At 47.6% G+C, this 17,184-nt stretch overlaps 1 protein-coding gene across 1 annotated transcript in view; it reads left to right on the top strand.

Annotated features, from left to right (window-relative positions):
* Positions 1–17,184, top strand: part of GRIP2 (glutamate receptor interacting protein 2) — a 59,806-nt gene that overhangs the window by 37,151 nt on the left and 5,471 nt on the right. The window contains exons 15-20 of the mRNA XM_009889870.1: positions 295–440; positions 734–878; positions 5,337–5,476; positions 7,733–7,909; positions 11,014–11,167; positions 14,148–14,268. Of these exons, the coding sequence (XP_009888172.1) occupies positions 295–440; positions 734–878; positions 5,337–5,476; positions 7,733–7,909; positions 11,014–11,167; positions 14,148–14,268 (883 nt within the window). The remainder of the gene's footprint in view (positions 1–294; positions 441–733; positions 879–5,336; positions 5,477–7,732; positions 7,910–11,013; positions 11,168–14,147; positions 14,269–17,184) is intronic.

Here is a 17,184-nt window from a genome sequence, read left to right as displayed (position 1 = left end):
GCTCATACAGGAGTTTCCATATCTGTCAGTTAAACATCAGGCATTTTTCAGTGCTGTAGGTTACCCAGGCTGTATCTCTGACCTTCCTGCCTTGTTGTGTGTTGATGTATTGCCTACACAACCTTCCTCTCTTTAAAATACAGTTGTCCCAGACTCTGTTTGCGGTTGTTTCCCAGAAAAGATCAAGGACGGCAAAAATTTAATATTGTCATTGCTGCTGCAGGACTGAATGCGTCATGGGATCTGAAAGGCAAATACAAATGTACTTTTAGTTTTCTTTTCCTTTCCGCATAGAACTGGCACCTTGGAACCGGGAGACAAGCTGTTAGCCATTGATAACATCCGACTCGACAATTGCTCAATGGAGGATGCTGTGCAGATTTTAAGGCAGTGTGAAGACCTGGTCAAATTGAAGATTAGGAAGGATGAAGATAACTCTGGTACAGAAATCCTGATGCAAACTGGTGCCTGTCCACTGTAATGACATTTCCCAATAGGTAGTGCAAACCAACAAAGATAAGGTGCTGCCGCTTGTTCGGTCACCACTTTCCGATTGATTATAGTCTATTTTTGTTATTCTGCCCTTAAATGGAATCTGGAAGGTTAAAATCCTATTTGGTATGAGCATAGCTGAAGGCCTTAGGCTTTTGCTTCTAAATGCTGCAAGTCTTTCCCATGACCTGTTTCGTATGGCTAATTAAAAAATTCAGCATTCCTGTTTTTTCTCTTTCAGATGAGCAGGAGACAACAGGTGCTATTATCTACACGGTGGAACTGAAGCGATATGGTGGCCCCTTGGGAATAACCATCTCCGGGACAGAGGAACCTTTCGATCCTATTGTCATTTCAGGCTTGACTAAACGAGGGCTGGCAGAAAGGTGAGGTTTTGGGGGCAGAGGGGTTGAATTGGTGTGGGAAGGGTTCTTGAAGTTTGCAAAGTTTCTTCTGCTGGCATAAACTCTTCTCAGATGTTTTAGTCTGCTAAAAAGGAAAGGTGCTATGAAGGTACCAAGCGCTGTGAAGCAGGGACAGCCCTGCCAGTCTGGCTCTGCAGACCCACGCAGGAGTTGTGGGGTGGTCAGGGCAGTGACAGAGGCTCAAAGCTGGGCACTTCTGGAAGACTCAGATCCAGTGTGTCAGTTGAGTGCAGCAGCCAGAAAAATGTATTTATTTGCTCTTCTTCCACAGAGGTGCTCTCTGGTCTGTGATTTCCCATGCACATCTTGCACTGGGAGACCACCCAGCCTGCCCACAAAATCACTGTAGACTCCTGTCCTGGAGTCACCTATTGCTAAACTATGGCTTACGGCCATGGCAGCGGGGTGGTCCGGCGATTTTTTTGGGGGTCTTCTGGCCCATCCTTGCTGATAGTCAGTCTGTTACGTATGGGGGTATCTCGGTGCAGGGCTGGCATGCTTCAAGCAGCAGACATTTATGCAGCATAAATGTAGGTGCAGATTTACCTTTGGCAACTGGGGAGGATGACTCTGTGTGTGCCTGTGTCTGAATATACGTGAATGCGTGGGATTTAAAGGATCAGGACATTGCTGAGAATATAAGGTGGAACTGAGTCATACACTGTATCTTAATTAATCTGTCTACACGGTAGCTGTGACTTGTAAATAGATCATTTCAGCAGCCCTGACTCATGCTTCTCACAGGGTTGCTTTACCCTGTGCTGCTTGACAGACAGAACAGCAGCAAAAAAAACCCCTGAACAAATAGGTGTAAAGTGCTGGACCTTGGGGAGGTTTGACTGCAGATCTGGCCTTTTGGCTCTTTGTGTTTCGAGGCCACACTCCCTCTTAACTGGCCTATAAAACAGCTTAGTGCCTCTTTCTGCATTGGGTTCCTCGAGCTCTCAGCACGCATGCTGCTGTGCATTTCCTTTGCTTTCCTTCGGTACAGAAAGCAGAACATCAATGTTTCCCAAGAAGTAAGGAAGAGCGATGAAATAGTCATTAGTGCTTTTTCTCTTTTTTTATATCACTGCTCACCACTGTAGGATTCAGTCTTTTTCCCTAGGAAATAGTAGCTATAGAGTATCCCAGGCTTTTCTGCGTAGCAGTTCTGTGCTGTACCTGCAGCCCAGCGTAAGAGAGGTTAAGGACAGAAAGCCCAAATGCTGTCAGGCTCAGAAGACAGTCTCCTACCCTTGTTGCTCTCAGTTCCCTTTGCAATGCCGTGGCTGTTCCTCCTTCGAACTTGGATACGCATCAATGACTGCTCCACAGAGAAACATAGTGCAGAAAAGTGCTGCGGTACTATTGAATTTTGATCAGGAGCTGGCAGGCGGTAAGGAATGCAAAGCTCTTTGAGAAGAGCGATGGAGCCGTTCAGCATGTTCACTGTTGCAGACTAACAAATGACAGTGCCTGTGCAGAGGAGCAGCGTGGGGATGGAGAAGCGCGGGGATTTCTCTGGGTAACCTTGGCTACATGCAGGGAGGGCGAGGAGTGCTGGGATGAAGGCTGTCTGCAGGAAAGGTGCGTTTATTTTTTTTCTCCTGGGAGTAACAGAAGGGGTGGCTCGACCTTGTCAAGGGAAGAGGTGTGGTCCTAGTGTTATCTTAAATTGTCCCTTTCCTGCTGTCTCTACCCTTCCCTGTGCCACAGGCGCCCTTAGCCAGGCTCTGAAGGGTGGGACAGGTTTTTGAAGGACAGGGATTTAAACCCAAATCTGTGCCTGGCTTTTGCTGGAGCACAGGACATGTTTCAGCAGCTCTGCCACGGGGTGGACCAGATCGCAGTGTCTGATAATGGGAATGCGCCAGCCGCTCTTGTAGAGGCACAAGTGAAGGTCTTTGCTGCAGCTTGGGCTGCTTGCTTGGCGATGGGGAAGGCGGGGTGTCCTCTAAGATCTGTCACATGTCTGTCACAGCGGGTGACAGGCTGTCTAAGCTGCAAAGGCTCCAGATTCAGACAACTTGGGTTTTATCTTGACCTTGAACATTTTTCTCCTTGTACGTGTCTGATCTTACAGAAACCTACAGAGGCAGCTCAGGGTGTTGGGTTGGTGTCAAGCGGTGGCTCTCTCCCATGTTAGTCTTTCTTTCTTCTCCTTTAGTGCCTGCAGGTGGCTTTAGCCTGGACCATGGGACTTGTTTTCCGTCTTCCTGGGGAAAGGAGTGTGCCTGAACAATACTGTTAAATTCTAGTGGAGGTGTAATGGTCCTCCAAGAGCACTTTGGGGCTATTGCTGGCATTTTGAAGTACCTGACGGACCTCCTCTAGTGCCACCTGGTCAAGTAGGTGAGGGTGGCGGCAGGAGGGTTTTGTCCAAGAATGCTCGGTACCAACCCATGTTGGCAGGGGAGAGAAGGGATGGTGGCCCTGCCCATGTGCCAAGTAAATCCCTACCACCTGTATGCAGCCACCTCTTCTCCAGTGCTTGCTGGAAAGTGCCTGCAGCCCCTTTTATACCTTGCAACTTACCTGTTGCTCAGTTCTGCTCTTGCATGTGTCCTCTGGGCAAGAAGGGACATACAGCACACAGCTCCTTGGGCTGGTTTGTGTTTGAGGGGAATTAAGGACTGTTGGTGATGGTGGAGATGCACAAGGGTCATTAGCTAGAAACAGCTTTTTCTCTTGCTCCTGCTTGGCTTCTGTCTGCTTGTCCTCACAGGGGTGCCTGGAGATGGACAGGTGAGAGGACTGGACTTTGATTTACTGTTCCCCTCTTGAAGAAAAACACCTGGCTGAACGTGACCTTTCTCTTTAATTGTTTCTGTATTTTTCCCCGCTGAGGGACTTTCACAGTTTCTGCAGAGCAGTGGTGGTGTTCAGAGACGGGTGGTTGGGCTGGTGTCTTGGATAGGACGTGCGTCCCCATGCTGAGTTCAGGGCTACAGCAGGAGGCCCTCAAATGCTGAACCACTGCAGCGAGCGAAGGATCACCTTTAAACTGCCAGCAGTTAAGCTTGATTTTTTTCAGCTGTGTAGATGAAACTTTTAAGACAAATACTGCGGTTCCAGTTTGATCTGTAATTTATTTGAATGCACAAGTACTCCCTGAGGGCTTTTTCAGGCTGACGTGGATGGGACAAGACGGACATCTAGTGGCTGGCTGGGAGGGACCTCAGGGCACGCTCCAAGTATCGCAGCAGCAGCAGACTGAACAGTCCTGCCTGCTCTTTGGCTACATTTCCCAATTTGTTGTACTTGCAGTAGATGTTTCACAGCACTGTGTCTACAAAAGTTTCATATTTTGGGGAAAGACGTGCAGCTGTTTAGCCTGCGATGGTATATCAACTCCCAATTCTGCAGGAGCAGCAGTCCGATTTGGAGATGTGACCTGAGAGAGGCACGTTGCCATGGACAAAAAGATATTGCAGTCAAGATTTGCATCTCCTCCTGGCTCGGTCACACAGGTTCCTGATAGCTAAACCTCACAGAACTGATGGAGGAGGAGTGGGTTGCTGCTCTGGCTTACTGGTGTTAGGGAGCTGGAGTGTGAGTGTGGTGAGGTCGGTCCAGCCAGCGGCGAGCACGAGCTCCTGCCGTGGCAGTCAGCTCTGGCGATGGACACATCCTGTCCTGCCTGCTCTTCCCAGAGCTGCAGCGAACACCAGGAGGGGTAAAGTGAGCCCCTGTCTGTGGGCAGACACAGAGGGGAGGGATGGAGGAGAAGGGGGAGAATTGTCATGAGTGGTGAGTTTGTTCCTGGCTGTTGCTGAAGCATGAGAATTTATTTAGCTGAGAGCAGAAGGCAATGCGGGAATGTGGCTGTGCAATAAAACGCAGTAACCTCTCCTGGAGTGCTGGCCCTGATGGAGGAAGTCACAGAGGTGTAGCTGTGTAAGGGTGAGCTTTATCATGAACTGATCTGCAACTGGTTCAGTTCATGCTTGCACACTCAGTCTCTGTTTGTTGGGCCATTTTGGTTTTGTTTTCTTTCAATGGGTTTCTAGGTTTGTCTCATCATTTCTTTCCGTCAGCGTGAACATGCCCATCAGTTCCACGTGTGATGACTGGTGGCCATCACACGCTGGAAATGCTTATGTTCTTAGCGTGTAGACCCCCTTGCTTTGACGAATTTTGACTCTTCACTGCTGGTCTGCAGTCCCAGTTCCCGAGGAGCCTGGGATCCAAGGAGTGCATAAGTTCCTGTGTGTATTTGTATGTATGGCAGGTGGAAGGATGGGGGAGGGTGGAACGGGATTCCTGATAGTGGTGATGAAGAGGAAATCATGGGTATACCGTGTACTGAGGGGACACCAAGACACATTTCAAAGTGCTGAGAGTTAATATGTTATTGCTTTAAGCAACAACTTAATGGCCTGTCTTGCACAGGCGAATTGCTTCTGCGAAGTTTCTAACAGCGTCTTTTCTCTCCAGAACTGGAGCCATCCACATCGGTGACCGGATATTAGCAATTAATAACGTGAGCCTCAAGGGCAAACCGCTGAGCGAAGCCATTCACCTGCTGCAGATGGCGGGAGAGACGGTCACTCTGAAGATCAAGAAGCAGACGGAGAGTGAGTTGGGGAGCCTGGTTTGGGGGTGGGAGGGCGAAGGCGCACCCCGGGCGATGGAATAGGCAGCACTGTGGGTTTTCCTTCATGCGTTGTGGAAGGTGAGCCGAGGGAGCATGTTCAGGGGCATGGCTGGGGACAGAGGGAAAAGGTGGGTGTTTTTTGAACTTCTGACTCACAGACGGGGAAAAAAAGGCAACCCAGGGGATCTCTGTGGTACTGGGAAGAGATTAGACAGTAGGTTTATTGGCGATAATAATTTTTTTTCAGACTGACACCTTGTGCCATTCCCTGTCTGTGTGGGTGTTTCACACAGAAGTGAAGCAGAAGTTGCTTTTAGAAGTAGAAGAGTGCAGGGTTTTTTAAAATATAACCTCCCAAAATGAGTGAGGGGATTCTGAGCTGGTAGAATCCATGAAAAAAAACCAATCCACCTTCAATTCAACTTTTTGAAAGTGACTGGCAATAAATCTTTTATGGCCCTTTTCCTGGCTTTGGGTCCTAAGATCATCTTTCAAAGCATCTGCTGTAGAAATCCCCTTCTCATTTCCCTGCCAAGCTCCCTGTGGCTTTGAAGCTGTTGTTCTTGACACGGTATCAAAGAGCAGGAGCATACTTAGTACAGGCAGGCCACTTTTTTGGGGGGGGCTAGAGGGGGGATTGGTGAAACCAGGGAACATGCAAACTTTTCTCCCCAATTGCGTAATCACAGCCAAATAGGCTTTTTCATCAACTTCAGAAAGTAGTGGCTGCATTCTGGCTCCCCACACCCAGTATTTTTTATCTTTTTTTTGTGCTATGCTTCTGCAGTCTCTAGATTTAGCTGGACCTACCCAGCCAGTGGCCCACAGTGCTGTGGGAATTAGAAGAAATCAAGTGATAAAGCTCTTCCAAGCAAGCGTGGCCCATGGGATGTCTGTCCTGCATCTGAAAAAGTAGCATCACTCTCAAATATAGCACTTCTGTAGACCTCAAAGCAGTTTGCAAACGTGTGGCAATGCACCTATTTTACAAATGGAGGAAGCCCAGGCAGGGAGTGGGGACTTAGGAAATAGAGGCAGAACTGGGGAATCGATTCCTCTTCAAGAAGCCCCAGTCTCATTCCCTGCAGCCAAATGTCTTGATCCTTGGTTGACACTTAGCATTGTCACAGCCACTTGCTGAAATAATTGACATGCAAGTGCCAGTTGGAGACTCGTTAATCATTCTGAGAATGAAGCAGGTGTAATTGAAATTTCAAGGTAATCTTGAGTTAATCATGGTGAGCAATCTTCTGAATGCTTGGAAAATGGGGACTTTCAGGACACTGGGCTTTGTTTGGTAAAATAATCTGTCCTCATTGACAAATGCAGACTTTCAGAGGGCTTTTCATCCCAGTCTCTGCGAGTCAGAGATCCAGGGTGTGGATGGCTAACAGGGATATCTAATCATCGAGGACTTTAAAATATTCAGTACAAAGAAATGCTTGTGCTGAGACACCATTCCTTGCATAGCTTTCACCTGAAAGGGAATTTGATATAATGATAATAAGGGCCTATTATTACTAAAATAATGAAAGGGAAGGCCTGAGCTTCATCATCCACATTCAGCTTTCCACTTCCCAATCACTAATCAGGTGAAATTCAGCCTCAAAACACCAGGCCCAGGAATTCCGCTGTTGTCATGGGACTGCGTGGGAGACTCTGGAGGGGTGGTGATTAGCCTTGGCTTGATACGAGGTTGTACAGTCTTGGAAGGCGGCTGTAACTTCAGCTGCGGTAGTTTGGGACCAGGTTGCATTGTCATTGGAAACTCATTAAAACATCTGCTTTTAACAGAAAGTTTGCAGCCAGCACCCTGACTCGGTGCTGCTCCGAGTAAAAAGGAGAGAGCCAGAGGAGCTATGGGCTGTTGCTTGCAGAGGCCAACACTTCTCTGGGCAGGGCTGTTTGGAGGAAGCTTCCAAAGGCACAAGAAGATGTGCTTGTGAATTGAGATTAGACCCCAACTCTCTCATATTTGGGAATCCTCAAATCCCCATGGTTGCTCCTTATATTCCATGTGCTAAAAACTCAGAAAGGCATTTTTTCTTGATTCAGCTTGAAGAGTACTGTATTAAATTCTTTCAACTGCAGTACACAGGCCTTTCTCAGCTACTTTTGAAGAGCTAGAGAGGTACTTCAAAAGACTTAGAGTACCTGGGCTTGCTCCCACATCAGCATAAGCCTTTCCCTGAGGCTTTCTCTTTGCGCCTGCTAAAGCAGCATGTTCTGGTTTCAGAATCTTATCCCAAGAAGTCGGGGAGTATAAACGAAGTGAGCGACCCAGAAGATGACCTGACGGACTCCCAGAAAACTAGCAAGCTGTCTGAGATATACTCCACCACAATTCCTAGTGTGGACAGTGCTATGGAATCCTGGGATGGCTCCGGCATTGATGCTGGGTATGGAAGCCAAGGTAAGCCAGGGCTGTCTTTTCTTAGGGGTCTCTGGGCCAAGGTGAAGATAGGCAGAGCCTCTGAACCCGTCTGGAGCCTGAACGTGAGCCAAAGCCTGTGGTCTGACCACATTTGCATGGCTTCTCACTTCCAGCAAGGAACAAAATGTATTTTAAAATGCACTCATGTGGTGCTCTGAGTTGATGTATCTGTTTTAGGTTTTTATTGGCACATTTCTTCTGGCTTATATGGCATCATACTGTTCACAGCATTTTCAAAACCATTACAGCACTTTATAATTCACATAATCAGAGGAAGCATTCACTGGCCATATGTCTTACAAAGCGTTTGGTCCATTGCTCACTTTTAATTCTCCAGAGAGGCCATGTAGGATGTATTAATCCTCCTCAGGATGTTTTAAAATCCACAAGAATGTCTTGTGACTAGAAGCACTTACTTAACAAAATAATTAAGGTAATATTACAAGAAAGTATCTCTAACTCTAGTGAGTGATCAGATGAACGTGTGTCTTTGAGGCCAGGTTTATTCAGCTGTGGCTTCTGGCAGACATATGGAATTGGGATGGAGGATGGTCTAGTCATGGGAATAGATTTTTACTTGGAGAAAAGCACTGGAAAATAGTTATTACAGTTCAGATTTAGTGACATAAGCTAGTATTAGCCTGTGTTGAACCAAAACAAAACCCTGAATCACCTCCGCAAGAGGAAATTGGTGAAAAGACTGCTGTCCGGAACGGAATGTGAAAACAGGGAGGGATGCTGCAGGAGCACTGTCGCACACCACCTTCAATGTGCTGGGCAAGGTGTGTGCCGGTGCTCACTGCGCTCTGACTTAGAAGGGCGGCACTGCAGAGGTGTCTCTTCCACCATGCCTGCATCTTCCTCAGCCTCTGTTGTTCTGAAGTCTTAATTTGGGAGCATAGTTGGGACCGGAGGCTTCATTAGGGAGGAATCCCCTGGCCTTCATAATGCTGCAATCCTTCTCCATCTAATTGAATGTTACCACAAGTTGGAGACTGGATTTAGCAAAGCGATTGCTTTTACCGGTAAATTGAGAACGAGTAATTGAGCACAGAGCCCCAGGGAACAGGGCTGATGCCAAGTTGCCCAACATCCACAGTCTGCAACTTTGCTTCAGGGGCTCTCTCGTCTTCCCTGGTAATTGCATGCAGCTGCATGGTGGTGTGCTGGTGCTGGCTGGGAAGAGCGATGCTGCGGGGTAGGGAGAAGGACATGCAGGGTTGCCCGTGGGATGGGCAGGGAAGGCAGGATGCAGTGATACCTGAGATGCACAGAGCCTGGAGATTGGGATTTACACCCCAAATGGTGAACTATAGATCAGCCTCTGCAGCCTTGTAGGTTTTAGGTTCATCCACAGCTTTAGGAAACCACTCGAGGAAGGGTTTGGGCAAGGGAGCTGTGCTGGGCCTGGTGGGAACGTGCCACCAGGTGGCTCTGAATCCCAGGAATCCAACCCATCTCCCTGGAAGGAGGAGGGGAAACCAGTGGCACTCAAGTGAGAGCTCTGCACACATATCCCTGCGGTCCCTGGCCCTCTGCGTCCAGCCCAAACCTGCTGCCCACCCGCTGCAGGGACCTGCATCCAGGGACCTTGCTCTGCTCTGGCAGGCAGTGAACGCTCCTGACTGCTGTAAGATGTTGGCAAGCACTTTTCTAGGGTTCGCTCCAGAGCAGTCTAACCTTTAAAAACACACAGAGGAAACGCTCAGCTAAGTGAAATAACAGGCCTTGGCATTTTCAAAGAAAGTGCTGGCGTTGTCTTGGGGTATTTCCAGTGCTCTTAGCTGTTTGGGAGGTCAAGTCTCCCTTAATTATGTGTTTCTCTGTTACCTCTTCCTGTTCACTTGGCACAGCGTGTGATGGAAGTGTACGATGTTTCTTGGAAAGGCTGTGAGGATTTCTCTGAAACATTGAATGGGCAGCAGGAGGTGGGCAGGGGACGTGTGAGATTTATTTCTACTGCAGATGGCACTGACACTACTGAGCAATGCTCTGTTTTTGAAGGTTTCTGTCCAGGCAGCTCCTCGTGAGACCTGGGGATCTTGTGACTTGGTTGCGGAGGATGTGCATCTCTGGAGTAAGACACTGCAGTACAGAAAAGTCCATGGGAGCAGACATAGTGAAACTTGTCTGATTTCATCCTAACAGTCTGTATTGATCTGCTATCAAATCTCATACAGATGAGCCTCCCCTTCTCTCAAGCCAGCAGGGTTTTTCCTGCTGTTCCTTGCCCTTCACACACATGTCCCTACAGCAGTTTTCTGTACCTGCACGAGCTGATCCCGAAGGCATGGGAGGGCTCTGCTGGCTGCGGGAACTGGCTGGCAGCTCTCAGGATCAGGGCTGGCTCTTCCTCATTTACCACTGCTGAGCACACTGGAGCTGGTGACCACCACCAGGTATCTTCAGGACCATTACACTTGCTGATAGAGGCTGTTGCTTTTGGCTGCTCTGGATGCATTTTCTTTGCTGTATATCCTATTACTTTATCCTTCTATATCCTATTACTTTTTTTTTTGTGCTATCCATTAAGTCCCTAAGACCGTTGAGAATCTAAATGAAGATTTACCGTTTTTTCTCCTAATAGAAATCAGGCCTCCAAATCCTTCAAAACGAATGGGGTTGGGCACGCTGAGGGAAGCTTGGCAGCATCTTCTCTCTACCCTTTGAAGGACTCGTATTTAAAGGTGGCTGCCTCAACAGCACAATTTCTGTTTGGTTCAGTGTGGAACCAGGAGTCATTAACCAAGGTTGGAGCTGTCTGGGGGTAGGATCTGCATCTGTGGGTATATATAGTCCCAGGTCTGTGGATCCCAGACCCACACCACAAAACTACTCAGACGTGGGAGAGCAAAAGAGAAATGGGGCACCTTATGACAAGCTGAGAAGCTGCTTTGGTTAAAGCAAGAAAAGATGGTAAGAACAACGCCTTATGGATGACTGAGATGGAAGCAGTGTGCAATCCATATGGCCTCAGGTTTGGGACTTGGCAAGGAGGCTCTTCTGGCTCAGCGTGACTTACTCCATTTGGGTTTTCTGACCAGGTATTACCCTCTCTCTCTGCCCCCTCTTGCCTTCCCTAGGTCCGTACGTACCTCAGGCTGCAGGCATAGCCCTCCATCCACATGAGTGGAGACACAGCAGGCAAAAGAGCAGCACCCCTCCAGGGGACCCTAGGAAAAACTACCCCTACATGGACGGAAGCTTCAGTGAAGATGACTGGGACAAGCCCAGCAGGTACGGAGGGGTGGGAGGAGGCAGGGAGGCACGTCTGCAAATGTGGGTGTCGCTGCATAGGGACAAGGGGGCATGGGAATGTGATGGAGCAGCCAGCGATGTCCCCATCTCAGCATCGGGCAGCTATGGGGAGGGGTGCTGGGGTGGTGACCTGCTCTGTCAAACCACCTCCACATTGCCAGGTTACCCTGGGTGTGTAGCTCTGTGGCACCTCTGCCGTGGCCAGGTGACATTTGTGTCTGGAGTTAGGGCGATCTCAGCTGCATGGACCACAGGTTCTTACCACGTCTCATACTCCTGCCGTGTAAAGGCTGTAGTATTTTCATAGGTTAGATGTAATAAATAGATATGGTCAGGGCTGTCCCCACATGTGTTGGCCAGACTTTTTTGAGTGAGGATGCAGCTTCACAACAGCTCAATGCCATGGAGCAAAAGAGGCCAACCAAAGCTCATGGAGGACCAGTATGAGGTTGCACGTCTAAGTTAAAATCTCCCAGAGCTGTGGCTGGACATCTCTCTCCATCACACTTTAGCCCTCCCAATGCCACAAACAAAGCCATGCTGAGTCAACACGGTCATGTTAATCCCCCGGCTCAGCCAGCGTGGGAGAAATCCTGCAACACCTCCTGAGCCTTTGGAGGAGGCTGCAGCTGCCCCTCGCTTTGGGTGAAAATGCTGCTGGATTTGCCCTTCCCAGGGGTTGCCCCTCACTGAGCCACACATGGTGGAGAAGCCTCATTGCTTTGTAACTACCCCTCCCCTCAACATCCTCCAAGAGTCCCCATAGTTGTGTGTGTCGTGTTGTTACTGTCCTTTTATTTTTTTTTCTTATTTTTTTTTCTTAACTTTTGTTTGTCCAAACAAAACCCTTAGAACATCTCATGGCCATTTCCACCTATTTAAAGATGATCAAACTGGCAGGAAGGCTGGCAGCGGCAGAGACTTTGTTCTTGTTTTGCCTCTCAGCGAGACCCAGCACGCAGAGGTCGTTGATCCCTCGTGGCCCTCCCAGTGAGGCTGCCGACAGCTGAAGTTAGCAAATCTGAGTGCTCGAAGCCTCGCATGTCCCTAGTGAGGGCTCTGAGCCCCGATGTCAAAGTGCAAGTGAAACGGTTCATGCTGCTGAGCCCTTTTTATTAGGGAGAAAAACAAAATGTCTCTAACCCCGGCTGCCTTTAGCCTGGAAAAACCTGCTGACCCAGTGGTGTGAGAGCCCATACTGATTCATCCGCGTCCTGGATGTGTTTGTTATATTGCTGACCTGAGAGGCAAGAAACTGGTAACTGGAAGGGACGTTTGCCTCTTTGGGAACCTGGGAGCAGAGGAAGGAAATGAGTAAGGGGAAAGAATTGAAAATTCCTTTTGGGGGGAAATTTTGGTTTATTTTTATAAAGTCTTGCTGGGTGTTTTTTTGACCTTTCTGCCTGGTGTAAAGGCTACTGTCCTTTAAAAGCTGATGAAAGGTAGGGGGTGAATTTAAAATACAATAAGTTGTGTCAGATACTGCTCTCTCCAGGCAGGCCACGATCCCACAAGGAGCAAAAGTATGTGTGTGTGTTTATGCCTGCTACAGACTCCCATTTAAACCAGTGGACAAAAAGCAAAGCGTGTGCTAAAGACTTTGCAGTTAATAGAGATCTGGAAAAAGCTCTATTAGTACCCTAAAGGGTCATTATAAATTTAATGGAGGCCAACGTCTCTTTGACTTGTACTCAAGTAAAATGTTTTGACTTTGCTAAGTAGCTCTGGTGGATGAGCGTCCCTTCCTGTCTGCGGCGCTGATGACCATTAAGCCATGCGAGATGCTGCCAGATGTTGCAGAGGTGGAGCCTCGTCCATGCAGCTCCTAATAAGATGTGTAGAAGATGCATTAGGGCTGCTCTAATGTCGCTGTCCCCTTGGGGTCTCTCCCCGTGACACATTAGTGGGTTTATCATGACCTTGAGTTAACACCACAGAGAGTTTCCTTGGAGAGGCTTCTGTTACGCGTTACGCTGAGCGCTGACGGTCTGAGTTTTGCACAGAGTCTGGTGTTCACTAAGCAGTGTTCAGTGTCACCTACTTCTCTGGCTTGTTCAGAGGACTTCGGCATGTTTAATTGCTATTTGCTTTAGAAATCCGAGAATTGACCCTGGCTTGTGGTCAGAGATAAGAGATGCTGAAACTGCCAAGGTGAGAAATTGCAGAACTGTCAACAAGACACACACGGTGTTCACGTTAACGTGTGTGTGTACCAACTTGAGAGAGGTTCTCTCTAGCCTTACTCTCTGGTGTAGACAGAACTGGTGGCAATCTTTACATGGCTGTAAGTGCCATGCCTGTTATATAGCAAAAAAAGAGAGACCTCCTGAAAGGAACGGCTCAGTTCCCTGGCCATCCCAAAGCAAATGAAACTTGGTTTGTGTGGGTTACGCGTGACACTGTCGATATTGCTGGCTGTAGTGTGCATTTACTTGTCCAGCCCAGGGCAATCATTTTTATATACATCTTTGCATTATTTACTCTCATAGAGACCTAATGTATTTATCATTTGCTCACCATGTCTGTTACCCTCTGTGTTTTTCTCTCTCTTCTCAGGTGTTCTGTGTCTCAGATCTGAGCTCTATCCCATCAGCCTTTGTACTAACAGTCTCTGAGGCTCCTGGTTTACCCATAACGCATCCTTTTTTCTTTCACTTCTCTGTTTCACCAAAACGTCTTCCTAAACCTACAATCTTCCTACAGGCACTTTTTAATTTACCCTTTGAACTTTGACATTACTACACCAACTTAATTCTTCCTTTGAAGGACACTTGCCCCGTTAGTAAATGCATGGAGGTCTCGTATTCGGACTCTTGTCTGAAAAGTTCATATTGTTTGCTTTTGTATATGAAGACTCTTCAAGTCTCTGCTTTTACTGGTGAGACACTTGCTGTAGCCTTGCGGCTTTCATCCTGCTGCAGAAGAGTGCTGACAATGTTTGGTTCCTACGTTACAACAGATACCCCAACCGCCAAAATGGCCTTGAGACCACTCACGAGGATAGTTTTTGGCGTGTTTTTGGAGAAGCTTTGGAGGATTTGGAAACATGCGGCCAGTCTGAACTTTTGAGGGAGATTGAGGTAACTCACTTTCTGAATTTGCTGCCGATCTGACTGTTCTGCTCTTGCTGTAAATGCTAAGACTGTTTCTCCGGATCTGTTAATTGCCCATAGCATCCCTGTGCTGCCAGTGGTGTGAAGAAGGGTTCAAGTTTAATCCATGTCAGTGTTTGTGCTAATGGATAACTCTGTCTCATTAGCTGCTTGCGTGCACTTTTTCCCTGGGCCGATGACTTACCTATCAGGAACTACACGCTCTTTTTGCAAACTGTTGCTGGCCAACAGTCTTCACATGACTGTTGGCAGACCTTCCCTATCAAACGATAAACCCTCTGCTTGGAAGGATATTGTCTGTCCACTTGGCACTTAAAGGCCAAGCAAAAGAAACCCCCCAAAAGCTCATTGGGACTGAAGCCTTGGCTTACTTCAAATATAGACAGGCCCAACATACATCTTGCATTCAGCTGTCACTCTGCCGGAAACTGCTTCAGTGAAATAGGTAATTGGAAGCTTTTCAGCCAGCCTTCCCCGTGGAAAAATCTGAGAAAGTAATTGCTTCCTGCAGAAATAAAGGTGTTTCCTCTCTTCACAAACCACTTTCTCTTTTCTTTATCCAAAATGCTTTGGAGGTCATGTTATTGTGTCCGGTTATAGGATGAGGCGCCTGGATTTCTAAGCTGTGGGATGCAAATAAAGGCCTCCCTTGAGACTGTCAAACAGCGGGAAGCAAACCTGTCCGGCAGGATGGGACCTGTGCTGCTCCCCTCCCCGATTCGGCTCCCGCAGCCCAAGAGAAGGAGGGGAACCCCGCGAGCTCATCTCTTCCTCTGCCTTCTGGGTGCAGAGGACTGGGGAGAGCTCGATGGGTCATGCCCTCCATCACCCCCAGTGGGACTGTTTTTGTTCTCACTTGCATATTGCTCAGGCTTCAGAGAAAAAAGGCAATTTCTGAATAACTGGAGGTGGAAAAGGAAAGTCTTGTTTTGGTCTATATGGTGACAAGGAACTTACTAATTGTTCTTTCCTCCTTGATCCTTAGCAACTGTAAGTGGGGGAGGAAATATCAATTAAATTTACTGTGCTGAAGCCAGAAACAGCGTATTTATTATCTTAACTGCTTGAGAAAATGCTGACTTAAAAAAAAAAACCCGACAACCAAAACCAACACACAAAACCCCAGACCCCTGCAAACTATAACTTCTTCCCTTGATCACTTATTTCCTGGACCTGAATATATTTAGAAATAAGTTTAGGCAGCCTCTATCAACCTTTCTGAACTGTTGTTGACTGCTTAAGAAAAAGTACGGCTCTGAAACGATGCATAGATGTTTCTCTTCTGCATAATGGCTGGCGTCTAAATGTAAAAGAAGGGATTTGTTGGACTACTGTGAAATGCCAGGAGAGAGAAAATATCTTTCTGCCCAATCCTTTTCCTTTTCCAGGGATCTGTGGTGCAGGGATGCGTGGGCTTTTGATTCATGCTGTTTGAATGCTTTGGAGCTTTGACAGTTATAGCAATGCTTTTAAAAATGTAAAGAAATTTTACAAAAAGCTGAGCACCTCTAGGGTTTTAGTGTATTTAGCACGCTTCTAGAATATTTTGGAAAGTTCTGGGGACAAAAGGAAAGTGCTGTGTTTTTAGCAGAAGCTTGATGGGTTTCAACTCCCCTTTTATCTAACTCAAAGCAGCACTGATGTGTTCCTCCCTCTCCGTGTGCCCATCCTTCCTGAGGTGTGGTGTGGGATGTGCAGTGCACATTGGGGCTCTTGCTGTGTTGCAGGTTTCTAAGCCCCAGCTCCAGGACAGTCACAGATTTATTTATTTGTTTTTAATTTAAAAAAAAAATAAAAAATTGGCCCTTCATGCTCTGCATTTGAAAAAGAATAAGAGTCATGCAAGATGACCCAAGATAGCCTGGAAACAGATTCACACACAGTAGCAATCCACTCCCAGACTACAGGGTATGAGTACAAACAGGCTTTTTCCAGTATGTCTGGTGAAGTGTGTGTCCCCACTTTGCTTTGAGGGCAGGCAAGACATGGAGAAAAACAATGTGGGGCAGCCATAGGCTGGGGAAGTCCAGAATTGCCCTTTCTGCTGCTTGCGCTTAGCCCACAGCACCTAGCGAATTGCTTATGATGCTGCAAGGAGCATTTAAATACCTCGAAGACAGAAGAGTTGAATGGTGTTGGGTACTGGCCGGTTACGGTATTTGCAGTGCATGAGGGAGGACAGTAGCACAATGTGCACAGACCTTTCTGTTCTCCTCACTGGCTCCACAATGCTGGTGTTGGTACGGCACGGTGCCCTGAGGGCTGCTGAGGCTGCGTGAGGGCAGTGAATAAACGTACCCTGGTCGGCTGTGCCGCCGTTTGTTAGTTTGTGTTTCAGGTATGTGGTAAGTCAACATCCTTCCAGGATGTAGCAGGTAAATTTGAGTTTTGTCCAAACTCGAGCTGATTAAGTCATTTTGGTGTGAAGACCTGAAAAGTGCAAAGCTAAAACATTTTCTGTGTTTTATCCATCCCTGTTTGGGAGAATGTGGGTAGTGCTGGCATTTTCACACTGCCACCAGAATTCCCTTTATTTGCCTCTGTTCCACCTTGGAGCAAAGAGCTGGAGGGCCTTCATTAGAGATTTAGTCGGATGGTATTTCCCCTGTGCACAGGAGCAATTGCTCTTTGACTTGCCACATTTAGCGTTGCAGAAATTTGCTATCTGCTCCCTACCTTTCCTTTTCTTTCTTCTACCTTTTGACATTTAATGGGACTGCAGACCCTTGGAGCCTGAACTTTGAAATGACAGTTTTCATTACGCCATTTAAATGGACTCTGTGACCTGGAGCCAGTTGAGGTTCCACAGACTGGATTCTTGACTCCTTCGTTAGCTTTGATCAATGTAATCTCATTAGTGAAAAGCATTGCCAAATGGAGTAG

Source organism: Charadrius vociferus, unplaced genomic scaffold (genome assembly GCF_000708025.1).
Source record: "Charadrius vociferus isolate BGI_N301 unplaced genomic scaffold, ASM70802v2 scaffold257, whole genome shotgun sequence".
NCBI lineage: Eukaryota > Metazoa > Chordata > Aves > Charadriiformes > Charadriidae > Charadrius > Charadrius vociferus.
The sequence above is the reverse complement of the archived record's forward strand: the minus strand, read 5'-3'. Positions and strand labels throughout refer to the sequence as shown.